The 15,757-nt window shown below is 36.3% G+C and overlaps 1 protein-coding gene across 1 annotated transcript in view; it reads left to right on the top strand.

Annotated features, from left to right (window-relative positions):
* Positions 1–15,757, top strand: part of LOC306855133 (low-density lipoprotein receptor-related protein 1-like) — a 215,270-nt gene that overhangs the window by 11,655 nt on the left and 187,858 nt on the right. Inside the window, exon 2 of the mRNA XM_079393583.1 lies at positions 6,657–6,782. Within this exon, the coding sequence (XP_079249709.1) occupies positions 6,657–6,782 (126 nt within the window). The remainder of the gene's footprint in view (positions 1–6,656; positions 6,783–15,757) is intronic.

Below are 15,757 nucleotides of genomic sequence, written 5' to 3'. Positions count from 1 at the left end.
TAACATGTATTATAGATCTCCTCGATTGTACATTCATTTCAGATATTCTGTAAGCACGTGGCCAGAGTTCTTCATCAGAGTAATCATTGTTCCTTTATGATTTTGGCCCATTCTTCTTGGCTTTGGCTTTGAGTGAGTCTATGCTGCACACTCCTATTTCACGTTTAATGTGAACTTATTTTTGGGATTATTGTCCTACTGACAAATTAACTTTCTCTAGGCTTGTCTTGCGCTGTTCCCTGTGTTTTTCACTAATTCTGAACAGTGGCAAACAGTTCTCACATACTGTAGCACATAGTGCTGTTATTTTGGGCGATTTAGATCTGCTCAGGAATTCAGCATTAATATAAGTGGTTCATAATGCCTCACTGTGGCAAGGCCTATGACTGGAGAGCTGCTTTCACCTGGCTCTTTCTGAGCACTGGGATATTTTGTGCAAACATCTTATGATGACCAATTCTCCTTAAAGATCCTGACACAATCATTGGCTCTGGATATTCCTGAGATCTCCCGCAGCAAAACAATCAGAAACAATTTTTGACTGAAATCATTTTTTATCTTCCATTTCCTGTATCATAGTGACTTATAGACTACTAAAAACAAAAAAATTAGAGCTCTTATTTGTACATGTAACAGCAGATAGTGTTACAATACTGTATTCCAGGTGTTCAATAAAATTCAAGCTCCGTCAAGAGCGTTTATGGCATGAATTAGTCCTCCCAAAATGATTTTGATCTATCTAGCAGCATTTTAGAAGGTTTAAAAGCAGAAATGTGAATATGTATTTTTGCACATATATTATTTATATATATTTTTAAGTTGTAAAAGGAGGATCTAAGTACTCAAATTTTTTTGGTGGCTAATTTTTCAGTTATCTTTCACCAATGTAATTTGAAGAGTATGAATACCACATGGATCGCACTGCATCCTTTTAACTTTCTGGTGACCTTGCTCATGTTAATCAAAATGTTACAGCACAATGAAGGTAAAAGACTGTGTACATCTTTGCCCAGTCAGTAAGTCAGTAATCAAACTAGATAAAACCTCATGATCAAACCTGTATGTTGAAAACGTTTGGCTCTCAACAGTGTTTATTTGATGTATAATGTGTTGCCTCATTTACTTACATCAAAAATATATTAATAGTCATGTTATAATGTCAGAAAAAAACACAAGTATATGCTTAGCTTGCCACTAAGACCCTGTCCTCAATCACTGTGAAAAAACAAATAAATAAATAAAACATTTATATTTTTTCAGACCTTTCATGAAGTACAGCATATATCTCCATATTTATGTATTTGCTCTTAAATGGCTCAATCTTTTTTTCTATCAGAGGAACTTACTGGAACATTAAATGTCATGTTCTGTGAACATGTCGAGGATGGAATTGATTCATTCAGATGGACTACGATTAAAGAGAAAGCCAGATAAAACAACTCAGTTTCATACTGATCTATAGGGATCTGATCTAATGGTCTCTGTGAAACGTAACAGCCTAATAAAAAGCACATTAGGTCTTACTACATTTTATATTGGCAGTAAAATCATTGTGAATATATCATAACTGTTCTGTCGCACTGCAGGGAATACAGGCAAATACTGTAGAGTTGTCTGATCGCTGACAGGAAGTGATGAAATCATACTGTTTGAGCTGAAGTTTATGCTCTGTGATTGTTTTAAAAATTCTACAGAAATTTAATAAATCGAATAAACTTTACAAGCCCATCATTTTAATATAGCATACTGATGTGCAGCCACAACAGATTTTCCTTTGTCATAATTTCCAGCAAAAATAACAGTTTTGTTACCTTTGATGACTTTTGGTCACACCGCCCACCCTTACTGTTCAGGATCAATGGGGATTTTTCTTCAACAGAAGTATATTTGCACCTTCTGGCATGACTGTTTGCTTCCCATACCTACTCAGGCCGCAGAACGATATTATTGCGTATTTTTCAGTTCAATTTTGCCACAAAGTTGCCAGTACTCTCCTATGTATCTGACATGTGTGCACATAGCTGCAATTTAGTTATTGCTTTCCTTTGCCCTCAATGTTTTCCTCATTTTCTGGTACATTGTCTCCAATTTAGCATTGTCTTCATCAGGCAGGAAATTCACACCAAAGGTGTCTCCTGTAGAAATGTGGCAGTTGTATGTTCCTAACAAAGAGTTATATTTTTCTAGCACAAATGCAATGAGGTCCTATATTTACCATTTACTAAGCTAAAAAACAAGTATCCTCTCTGGGACGTGTCACAATTATACAGTAAGTACCCGGCTAACAATGTTTTGCAACACTTTATTTTAAGGTGTCCTTGTTACACATGTTACATGTACTTACTATTATAGTAACAATAAATTATGCACAATTACATGCACGTAACCTTAAACCAAACCCTAATCATATAGCAAGTACATGTAGCTAATTAATATTACTCAGTACTTATATGTATAATTACACTGTCGTAAGGACACCTTAAAATAAAGTGTAACCCAACTTTTCTTAGATGTTTTTTTAGAGCAAAATCTTGTTGTCTAATAATATAGCGAATAGCAACTATAATTATGACTGATTAGTAACACATGGGTTCAGTGTTAAATGTTATAGGTTATGGCACCAGAATCAAAGTTTTGCGTACATGTGCATTTACACTACACCAAGAAACACACTAATTTAACTAAAACAACAGTTTTTTAGAATATATAAGTGTTTTGATTAGAGATGATAAAGACTCATATCCTGTAAGACTGGAAACATGCATTAAAGTTGCACTTTTTTTCTAATTAAAGCGAATATCTTTGAATTGCGGGACTCTTTAATTCTTTATATCATTTGAATTGCGATTCTGCATCCTGTTTGCTACCTCATTTTGAAATCAGGAATTAAGCTGTATTTAAAAGGCATTCTCAGTTCATTTCTGAACGACACACAGCCCTGATTGATAGCATGTGTGGCATTCTCCACAAGTCTCCAGCACCCCATTTGTTCCCTTCTTCCCTTCTTTATCTTCTCTTCATTGTTCTTTTCCTTTGCTCTGATCCAATTTTCTATATTCGTAATGTAATTACAGTCGCATACCGTCTGCAAACTACAGCCTATTACTCACAGTATTATTCACTCTTCACCTACTCCAGGCGAGCCAATCATTGCTCATCTTTAAGAACAAATCTGTGTTTTTCTATGATGAATGTCTTTGATTATAGTTAATGGGGTCGCTTTAGCTTAATTCTATCTTTATATTGCGCGGCAGTTAGAGCTCTTCTTTTCATCTACTCTTAGCTTGAGTTCTTCCATATGAACGTGCTATTGTTTCTTTAACCTCAGAATACTGAAGACTTGAAGTCATCCCGATATTAGAAAAAAAAGTATACATACAGCAACTTATTATTAATATTATTATAATTATTATTATTTAAAGAGGAAAAAATTAGTCTTTGTCTTCATTTTATGATTATTATTTTTAAGTTTTTTGAAGCAATGCATGCTTGGTTGAAAAATACTGTACTTGATGATTGAAATGAACAACTTTATGTGTTATAGTGCTATGCGAGCTGTGTCAAGACATACTAACACTGAGTAATATTGAAACCAAAGAGAGTGTTGACAACTTTCACCTTTTTTGTTGAAGGGTTTATTTAGCTACATTAATGAGTCAGGCTGTCCGAGGACGTGTTTAAGTGAAGTGTGGCAGATAACCTTCTAACCACTTCCTCTCTCTGGCCAGCAGTTGGACGGCTGCTGCTGGTTATAGAGTCTGATTTATGACGCCACGTAAATGCTCTCATTTACTCCACTGCCGTTACAGCTGCACTTCACTTCACTTTAGCACTGCGTACGCACACTTCTCCAGGGCCTCAGTGTGAGGAGCCAAGTATCGCAGTTAGCTTGTGTAAAGAATGTTAGAGTCGCTGAGATAAAATGAACCAGAAGAACAGAAAATCCATCGAAGGCGTTAAAAGTGTCGAGAAGTCTGAATAATAATAGTAAAACCGGTAGCACTTTAGAATAGGGAACACTTATTCACTATTACAGTTTTTCTCGATTGCTTAAACACATTTCTTGAAATTAAAAATTAGAAAGTCCACTGTCAGAATTTGTAAGTCTTGTGTTGTCCTCTGTCTATATATGCTTTCCAATTGAAGGTTCGTGAGATGCACCTTTGAGCTATTTCAGAGAATTGGTTTATAATTGGTTGATCTATATTCTCTTCATTAGTGAAAGTCAAGATTCACTTGCACAATTCATGACAAATTTATAAAAAGTCTAATAGAAATGTGTAGAAAATATGCTTGACAGTTTATGACAACTAGATCAACCATTTTGCATTTACCGTAATGATTTATACGATGAACTAATGACTTGAGGTTTTGAGGGGTAAGACAATAGCACAGAGAACTATACATTATGAGCAACATGACATTAGCAACTGATAATGTAGGAAACCACAGACAAATGTACATAATCAGTTGAATGCTAGAGCTTTCTAAATGAGCACGTGGTGTAAGCACTGAGAAATGTAGGGATTTGTGTGAAGAGTTTAGCAGTAACAGTTCACCAAATCTGACTCATGTGCCAAAGCAGGGGAATAACGTTTATAGTTCAGCAAAATGGGTGTGCTTTTTGAAAAATGGCGTTATGGTTTTGAAATTTTAGTTCAAAAGCCTGGTTATAGTGTTTTAGAAATCGAGAAAAACTGTAGCTACGACTTTTCCTTCAATACATTCCTAATTTGCTGCTTATTAATAGTTAGTAAGGTAGTTGTTAAGTTTATGGGTAAGATTAGGGATGTAGAATAAGGCATTAATATGTGTTTAATTAGTACTAATAATTGGCTAATATTCTAGTATTATGCATGATAATAAGCAACTAGTTAAGAGGCCCTAAAATAAAGTGTTACCGTAAAACCGAATTATCGTTTTTACTGTCTTGATCGTCTTTAGTTTTGCGGTAGTGTACTATGTGTATGTCTGCACTTTTTCCTCACTGTCAGAAATCCACATAAAGACGCCCTTCATGTCTTCGGAGCCCTGGAATGCTCTGAAATAACCAATGGTCAGGCTTGTTTAAGACAAATATATATGGTATAAAAAATAAATAAACTGTGCGTGGTCACCTTAAAGAGAAACAGACTTCATTTTTTATTTTTAACATTTTTTAAACATTTCAGATTGTAAGGTGTTGCATATTATACATTTGATGTAATAGCATTCATCAGACGTTTGAACCCTTGACATAAACATTCACCAGTGTTAAAATGATTTTTGAAAGATTTAGTAAATAAAGATTACTGAAGTATGTTTTACAAGAAAATACTGTTAAGTTTTTCTGCTTCAAAATTCACTTTTAATTTTGCTGTTCCTTGTAATTGTGTGTGAAATTTACTAGTGATTTCTGAGTGAAAATTGCTTGCATAGAGCTGGCAATCAACACTTTGAAATGAGTATCTGAAAATAAAACTGAAATAGTATTTTCTTGTCAAATGTACTCCGATAATCTTTGTTTTATTTACAGCTTCAGTGCAATTTATAATGTAGAAAAGAATCTCACTGAACATCTTTTGAGACGTTTTGAACATCTCTTTTCCTGCAGATGGGAAACTCAGTGTTGTGGAGAAAGTAGCAGTTGATAGTCAGCTCTGCTTTGCTTACTGTTTATGTCTGGAGGTATGGTGCCGATAGCAGACTGGAGGTTTTTAGAGAGCTTTCGAGAAGGTGGTCTGGAATGAATTCGCACTTGATTCCAAATAGACAACCAATGAAAAGCAGTCACATTTTTTGCTCTTTATGCAGCCAAACCAGAACAAGATGTCCTTTGATGGCCTCTAGACTCGTTGCATCACTGGCACTGGTGTGGGAACACTGACCTGGATGTGTGGAGGCGTGCAGATCGGAGTGCAAACACGTACAGTCAGGAGAAGACCGGGAAACTGCTCAACACAGACTGCCTCCTTTTCCAGTGGCTTGGCTTCTGAAAATACTGTTCCCATTCGTTTTCTCCATTAGGCATTTCAGACATTTCTTCAATAAAGTGTACTAAACCTTGAACCAGACCAACCAACTCTTGAGTTAAATTGTTATTTTACAATTTATTACAAAAATACACTGGGTGCTTGACATACTTCATTTCAATCTGAAAAAAAACCCCATTATATTCAAAGAGAGAAAACAGTCACAGATTAGAAAAGTGACAAGCTTCAGTTTTGTTGAGTCATTTACTGAAATTACACTGGGATTAATTCAATTAATGAATGGATAAATTTGATTGACTTTTGTAAAGAGTAGATTTTAAATGGTATTCTTTTTTGCTTATTTTGAACCGTATTGGACCAGAATAGAAATCAGACATCGACCTTGTAAGGGAAATGGCCAGGCTGGGGGAAGAACAGTCTGGCGGGCAGATAGGCTTGGCTACGATTATTTTGTTTTGAAACAGACATCAGCGACTAGCGGTAAACTGACAGTGACAGCATACTCGTACACTGCCAAACCCTGGCCAGACCACAAACATTCTTATGGGCTGTTTGATTTCCGTTAATCATGGACACACGTGTCACATTTATGCTTTTTTTTAATAAATCATAAATTTGCGGTGCTAATAGCTTTATGCATTGTTGAGACACTCACTCATTCTTTGTTTTGCCTCTTCTTTTTAGCAGCTCCAAAAACCTGCAGCCCCAAGCAGTTTGTTTGCAGGGATCAGGTGACGTGTATCTCAAATGGTTGGCGGTGTGACGGGGAGAAGGACTGCCCAGACGGATCGGACGAGGCCCCAGATGTCTGTATGTATCACTGTTTCTCTGCCATCAGCTGCTTTGAGGATTTATTTGCATTTTAAACCTTGAGTACATTCATAGTCTCACAGGGCCTGCAAATAATTGTTGCAGTATGTACAGGTAATCACTGCAGGTCTACATTTCCTTCTGTAGCGTCAGATTTTCCTAGAAAATGGCCTCGGTTTGAGTCCCAGCTGGAGGTCTTATGAGTTTGCTCTCCTGTGTTGGTGTGGGTTTCGTCTGGGTGCTTTGGTTTCCTTTATGATCCAAAGACACTGAACTGGAGACTGTCAATAGGTGTGCACTCTAAAAAATGCTGGGTTAAAAACAACCCAACTTGGGTTGGGTTAAACATTTTTGACAGCTGGAGTTTGTTTATTAAACGTGCAGAGCAACCACCCAATAAAGCATTACAATAATCTAGCCTCGAGGTCATGAATGCATGAATTAATGTTTCTGCATTTGACATTGAGAGCATAGGTCGTAATTCAGATATATTTTTAAGATGGAAAAATGCAGTTTTACAAATGCTAGAAACATGTTTTTCGAAGGAAAGATTGCTATCGAAAAGTACGCCTAGGTTCCTAACTGATGACGAAGAATTTACAGAGCAGCCATCAAGTATTAGACAGTGATCTAGGTTATTCCATGCAAAAGGATTGGGTCCAATAATTAACACCTCTGCTTTTTCAGAATTTAGCAGTAAGAAATTGCTAGTCATCCAGTTTTTGATATCAACTATCAGTGTTGGGAGTAACGTGTTACAAAAGTAATGCATTACAGTAATGTATTACTTTTTGCTGTAACGCAGTAGTGTAAGGCATTACTAATCAATTTTCAGTAATATTTACTTGGTACATGTTCAGTAACGTTTGCGTTACAACACACTTTTAGCCCCCAATTTATTTTATTATTATTTTTTTTTTTATTTAAAGTCGGGCTCCGACTTTTTTATGTCCCTAGGGCCGGGCTTCTGGCCAATATTCACGTCATAGTTCATAGTTTTAGGCTTCTCCTTATCTTTATATTTTAGACATCCATCAATTATTGCTGAAAAAAATTGCCATGCTGGTGGAAACAACATAAGTCCGTGCTGCCGCGACTGTCAAGTGTTTGACTCGACGGTGTTTAGTGTCCCGCAGCAGCAGCGAGCCGTCAGCACAGCTGAAGAGTTCTGCTTCAAATACACACAATAAAGCATAAGCCCCAGCAAAAGTAATTACCATGAATGTGTTCGGGGGAAATAGTAAGGATTCGCCATCTCCTCGTTAGACGCGCCTTTAGAGAGAAGTGCATCTTCACGGATAACGATTGTATTAAATAGTTTTTGTTTTTGTTTTTATTTATTTCATTAAGTAGTAATTTAAAGCTTTCTATAGATATATTTATCATGTCTGTGAGGCATGTATTCGCTGTCTTTTGGTTCATTTTTGTGAAGTGCTCCTGTTCAAGATAAAAGCATGACGTTTTGTTGATATTGCGAGTGCACACAAATAAAAGTAGACCCTTTACAGTTACGAATGATGTATTACTCTTACCTTTATGAGCAAAAATTACGGCGTAAGTTGTTTCCATTGAAAAAAAAATTTAATAGATTGCGCTGTTGCCTCCATGTCCTGCGCTTTAGCTTCCACTCTCCGCACAAACTACTTGATGCAGGGCACATTTATCTAGGTTTAACGTTTAAACATTGTTATATGCTTGAACTGTTTTAGTATATCTATAGATTTTATTTTAGGCAAGTCATGATGATTTGAGAAGGGTAAATTGATCAAACATGATCAGCCTGCCAGTCTGCCGCTGGCCGCTTGGTCATTACTTTAAGAAAGAAAAAAACTTATTTAATGAACAAACAATGCTCCAAACCTTTTTTCTAAATGAACTTAATAAAAAGCCGGAACGAAATATAAACACTTTGCCATTAGGGCAGGGCTCTTGTACATTTTGTCATTTTAGAATGTTAAGTTCTACTTCTGTAGATATTTTGGTGAAAGTAACTCAAAAGTAATACAGGAGTCATGTAACGCATTACAATTCTGAGACAGTAATATTGTAAGGTAAGGAATTACTTTTAAATAACAGTAACAAGTAATCTGTAATGTATTACAGTTTGGAAGTAACTTGCACAACACTGTCAACTATACATTCCGTTAGTTTTGCAAATTGGTAAGTTTCATCAGGTCGCGAAGAAATATAGAGCTGGGTATGATTAGCATAACAGTGAAAGCTAACACCATGTTTCCTAATGATATCTCCCAAGGGTAACATGTAAAGCGTGAAAAGTAAGGGGCCAAGTACTGAGCCTTGAGGTACTCCATACTGCACTTGTGATTGGTATGATACCTCTTCGTTTACTGCCACAAACTGATGGCGGTCAGATAAGTAGGATTTGAACCATGCCAGTGCACTTCCTCTAATGCCAACATAATTTTCTAGTCTTTTTAAAAGAATCTTGTGGTCGATAGTTTCAAACGCGGCGCTAAGATACAGTAGCACTAATCAGATGATAAAAGCAGGTCATTTGTAACTCTAATGAGAGCAGTCTCATAACAAAAAACATGTGCAAAGTCTATTTATATTTACATGATTAAAAAAAAACAAGCTTTCACCAGCTCTTTTTACAGAAATTATATCGATATTTCATTAATAAAAAAATATCTATATTTGTTTGGTCTCATACTATATTGTCATTAAAAAATGCATCACTTGGAACTTTTAGCCATTTTTACTGTTTTTTTTTTCATAGAAATATAGTGGTTTGAGATGAAGATTTTATTGGAATCTGAGTGCAGTTAAAGGATCTCCGGGATCTTTTAGCACTTTTAGCGTATCTTAGCATAGATCATTGAATCTGATTAGACCGTTAGCATCTTGCTCAAAAACTCTTCTATAGTTACATCGTGAACTAAGACTGACGAAGGAACAGTTATGATATTACGCAGCGCCTGAAAGTAGTCTCCAGCTATATCATATAACTAGTTACCTAGCCTGGGACTACTTTCAGGCGCTGCGTAATATCATTGCGCCTGCTGCACACATGGTATGGGAGCAAAGTTCCTTGATTATTATGCCGGAATGAGAGTATAGTTCCTAGCCATATTGGCCTAGAAAATCGCAACGTTTCATTTTCCGTCAGTCTTAGTTCACGATGTAACTACAGAAGAGTCAAGTTTTAAATAGGAAAAATATCGAAACTCTTTGGTCATTTTTGAGAGAGATGCTAACGGTCTAATCAGATTCAATGATCAATGCTAAGCTGTGCTAAAAGTCCTACAGCCAGACCCGGAAATCGGCTGAATGGATTCGAAAACGGTAAAACTCAACTGTTTAACTCTTGGGGAGTTGGAAAATGAGCCTATTTTAAAAAATAGTGGAGTGTTCCTTTAAGTCCTACCACAGGCTGTGCGCAGCTGCTACATGTTTCTGATAGGAGCTATCACTGTTTGGTTTCTCTGAGTGGTCATTCTGTTTCCCAGATGACTTTGACCTGAAGCACACGTTCTTTCGCTCTTCTTGTTTAGTCTGATCAGTTCCAATGACATTGACTTAATGTGGCCTTGTTTATATCTGTTTACGCTATCAAGAGGACACTGCGAGTCCTAGACCTGTTTTGCTATTCCCTATATTTGGTGCAACACAACAAATTTATATCACTGTGATAATCAACCTAGCAAAATGCCTTCAGTTAATGGACAACCTCTTTCTATTATCTACGTACCCATTATTATCTATTATCCCAGTCTGACAAGAATATCATTGCTTTTTCCAACATATATTTGAATTGATAGTATTTTGAGTCCTTATTAGATAATACACTCAAAACCAGATTATATTTTTGGTGTCTTAATGGAGAATACGATCTTGGGTGTCATTACCAAATTAAACATGCTCTAAAGGTCTAAAGATATTTTATACATACGTCTTTAGTGCATCCTAATGTACAATTGCTATACATCATGTAAACACTTTCACTCCCTTATTTGCTTACAAAATACTGTCTGGTGGCCGATTAGATATTTGCATTGTTTGAGAGCTTTAAATTTTGAAAACATGCTTTTTCCCCAATAATGATGCCTGTGTTAATGTACTTTTTGGTCAGAATAGTCAGCAGCGGAGTGCTGAGGTGATGGTGTGTGTTTTTTTGTTTTGTTTTTTTGTTAGCCAACATGTAAATCAGCATCACCCTGGTTCCCTTGACAAATACCCCATAGATTTTTCCATTGACTTTTGGATAATTGCAGAAAATATGCTCTGTGACCAACAAAAGTTTATGATTCTTACATGTTTAGTTCATCATGATAATCTTCACAAAGTTTTATGAATTTTGAGGCCTAAATACTGTCAGGAGAAGTAAAAACTAAACGTAGGCTATAAATGAACTACACCATGGTCACATTTTCCCTGAAAGTTTGAGTAGAATAGTTTTGAAGAGCTCGATTATAAACACGAGGCTGTGAAAGCGGCTAGTGAGTAGATGAGTTTACCTCTTTTGCCAAGATTACATAACTCTGTAGTACCATTTAGACACTTTTTCAAGAAAAGTAAAATTTGCGGAATTGCTGATGCATTTTATGTTGTAGAATAAAACGTGAAAATATCTTGAGCTTGTGTTTTACCAAAAATCCATAAAAAAAAAAAACCTTTGATTTTGGGACGATGGAGCTGGAAGTGCGACATTGCAAACTCGGGTTTCCAGGTTTTGGCTTACAAAAATATGTCATCCCTGCAGCACTCATATAACTATGGAAAAAGATGCCACTTAGCACGGCACAAGATTTACATTCATTTGAATGAGAGAAAGCGAAGATCAATTTAACAACAGCTTCTAATCTCAGGTTGGGGTTAGAGTTTTCGACTCTCAGCGTGTGAAGTACGCGAGTGTGAAGTATCTTTATCATTCACACCCTTTCTAGCAGGACCACCTAATCTAAATGCGTTAAGCAAATAGTGTGCCTTCAGTTTATCATGGGGCGAGCGGGGGAAGGGGACCGACGTAATTAGAATTAACTTGCTACTTGAAATCTGGCCCTGGAAAACAATGGCGCAGTTCATGAGGCAGCATTAGGACTTAAGGAATGTTTGTAGTCCTTCGTCACAACCAATTACATGCTTTGACATAATTTATCTTTCTTTAAAGAGCTGGCGTGGCTTTCAGAAATGTTGGGTAAGAGCAGAGCTGAAGTACAGGCAGTTTACAGAGACTGAATCCGCTCCATAAGAGGAGGAGAGGAGAAACAGAGGCTGAGCTGCCTTCAGTCTGGAAGTCATTAAAACCCCGTCCAGAGGAATGGAGGAAAACTGCTGTTTTTTCATGACCTGTTTTTCTCAGCTCAAAAGTTCTCTCTCTCTCGCGCTTCCTCTCTCAACACACATAGACAACTGACAACCTAGTCTTCAGCGTTCTCTATTTTTGCTGTGCTACAGGGTATTGACTCCATTACGCTCTTTGCATTAAAATTAGACTGTCTTTTCTTAATACTTTGAGAGCCGATGTGACGTCTTACTGCTTTAGTAAAATGTTCCGCTGCTTTGAAAAGGATGAACATTCTGTCATCGTTTACTCAATCTTATTCCAAACCAGTAGGATGTTCTTGTGCCATTGAACACAAAAGATGTTTTGAAGAATATCTGAGCTGCTCTTTTCTATACAATATACATGTTTAGTGACTAGTTACCATGGGCGTAGAATATGCGGGGGACGTGTTTCCCCCACACTTAAAAAAAAAAAGTAAATTCATCCATCACACTTTTTTTCGGGCAAGTGTGTTCACATAAATATTTTCAAGGGCCAGTGTGAATAAATGTAGATTTAAATGCAAAGAGACAATCTATGTTCGGCATGATGTTTTATTTGTATCCAACACGAGGCGATGTGAACATCATGTGAACATTACCTCTCCTGCAGTGTATGTTTCATTCATACTCAAAGTCAGAGGGCGCTCTCGTGCAGAAAGTTCAAAACAGACTTGTAGAAGTAATAACTTAGGATGTGCCAGGAAATCAGTTGTGGCTAGAAGGGATATAGCTGCGGCCAGAAAGTAACAGTAAATTAAATTTTCTAACTATTAGATAGTGTTTTATTAATGTCTACAGCTACCCCAACCCTAAACCTACCCCTTAAAATTATGCAATATTGATGTGCGGATGCCCAGTAGCCGCAGCTGTATCCCATCTAGCCACGAAATCCCTAATATAGACAAAGGCATCCAGCTGGAGCCTATTATTTATTACAGTATAGAAACTATAAAATATTTTGGTATTACTTTATTTTAAGGTGTCCATATTAAAGAGTAATTACCTAGTTAGGCACTTAGCAGTAACTGTTGTACTTACATGAAACAAAATGTACTTACCATGTAGCTAAGTTATGAAACAGACTGTAATTACAGTTTGTAATTATGAAGATGTAATAGGCAGATACTGTTACACATATGTAACAGAACGAGTCTGTTACACAGCTACTTATGTAACCAAAAGATTGTTACATATGTGTTGCAGACTTTATACAACGTAAAATGTAAGAACACAAACATAAGCTACTTAAAATTAAGTGTATCAAGATTGTACTTAAGTGTACTTCATGTGTATCTATACTGTACACCTTATCCAGCTGCACCTTAGTTTGATTTAAGCCACCAGTACACAGCTTAAATACATGTAATAGATTTCTAATTACACACAAATTACTGAATATTACACAGGCATAAGCTACTTAAAGTGTATCAAGATTGTACTTAAGTGTACTAGAAGCGGTGTAACAGACTCGGTTTGTTACATATGTGTAACAGTAGCTGCCTATAACATCGTCATAAGTACAAACTGTAGTTACAGGCTGTTCCATAATTTAGTTACATGGTAAGTACATTTTGTTTCATGCAAGTACAACGGCTACTACTAAGTACTTAATTAGGTAAATACTCTGTATTATGACACCTTAAAATAAAGTATTACTAATATTTTCTTCCCGCATTATTCTGTGATAAAAATGGAAAAAAGGGTTTGTACTATATAAACTAATCATAAAATTGTCATTAGGAAAATATTGGGAAAAACAAAAATTATAGGACAAATTACTGGTTATTATCCAGCAGTGTAGACTTTTTGATTTCCTAAATAAGAGATAAGAAAAACAAAAAAAAACAATTGACATTTCTGTCCCCCTCGCTTCTGAAATGATAGCTATGGCTCTGTTCTTTCTGTCACGGTGCACACAACAGGGAGGAACGAGGAGCACGAGACGAGGATAAACTCAAATAAACAGTCTTTAATGAAATCCAACAAGGCAGGGCAGTCACACAGGAACACCGGGAGTAACGTGTAAACCAGACAAAATCTAACAGAACAGACAGGACTTTAAATACAAGGGATAATCACAGATAATCACTAAAACACAGCTGGATGGAATAAACTAATAATCACACTCAATGAGGACAGGAAACAAACCAAATAAGGACACAAGAGGTGGGAACACGACTCACACAACACAGGACTGACACTTTCAAGCTACAAGGACAAAAACGGCACTATATATATATATATATATAAAAAAAAGACATAGACAAAGACAAAAAATAGTACATACAAAGCGTGTGCTATATTCCAAGTCTTCGGAAGCCACACAAGGAGCAGAGTTTTAATTGTAATTCACTGGAAATATTGCCCTTCGCTGTCTCTCTCAAATCTGATACACAAGACATACTGTATATTCGAACATGTGCCACATTTGGTCATGAAATACAATGCAACTCTTTTTGCAACAATGCCATAGAGCCATTTTTTCACACTTTAAATTAAAAGGTTCCATGGATATTAAAGGTTCTTCATTGAATCACAGATGCCATTAAAAACCTTTATTTTCAAAAGTGTTGGTGTCATTAACGTCATACAAAAGACAACGTGTCTTCATGCACATGCATTTTTGTTTTTTTATACTTTCTTCATGCTTTCATTATTAGGAAAACAGCAGCTCAGATGTTCTTCGAATGTTTTTTTGTGTTCCATGGAAAGCAAAAATTCTAATTTAGACTAACACTATGAATAGGGTAGATACAGTAGACGCTGATAGAATTTAAACAGAAAATATCAGCTATATCATGCTCAACTGGGATGTGTGTGGAAACGTGCTCTGTTTGTGGATCCCTCAGTGCAGATGCCTCAGATCATTGAAGATCTGCCCCATGAAGAGGTTTATTTATTTACGTGGCTGGATTTCACTGTGTCTTTTGTGAAAGTGGCCACGACTAGCAGTGAAGTCTGTCGCTGTGCCCACTGCAGCTGCTGTGGCCGTCCTCTGTGGACCACTGCAACACAATAGACAGCTTTGTACCACCAATCCTGAGCTTCAGTGAGATGAGCATAGTGATATGCCTTTAGGAAGAAAATAATTATCATCCTTTTGTCATCAAATGTCAAATGTGTACTGTATATACAATATTAAGATATGCAATATGTTTGTTTGTTATGGCAATATCTTTCTACTCATCTACTTATCTATCCACTCATCTATCTACTAGAGAAGCGATCTAAAATGAGGTCTCACTCAAAAGTGTCTTAGAGGTCAATATTGTCAGTTTTCACAAAAGCAGAAACATATGCAGTTTCAGAGTCTCAACCATATATTGAATACTTATTCAATATAATCCATATTGGTTTTATAACATCAGAAGTAACATCATGAATATCATCATGATTTTAATTTACTTTTAGTTTGGTCAGCTACTTAAAGATTGTACCGGTAGACCCATTTCTTACCTCTGCCTTATAGCACATTCCACCTGTAAAGTGCTAAGAAAGAGATCATTTAAAAGTGAGAATATCATTTAGCAAAAACATGCAAACAAACAAAAAGAAACATTTCGTACCTGTACGAAAAACGATATACTTATGTTACACTCCAATACCTACAAAAAAGTCTCTTGGAGCAAAATCCGAAACCCAACAGGAAGTCGTATATTTTTAATTTACGCCATGAAACAGGAAGT

The sequence above is a fragment of the Barbus barbus genome (genome assembly GCF_936440315.1).
Source record: "Barbus barbus genome assembly, chromosome: 35".
In the NCBI taxonomy this organism is placed as follows: Eukaryota; Metazoa; Chordata; class Actinopteri; order Cypriniformes; family Cyprinidae; genus Barbus; species Barbus barbus.
The sequence above is the reverse complement of the archived record's forward strand: the minus strand, read 5'-3'. Positions and strand labels throughout refer to the sequence as shown.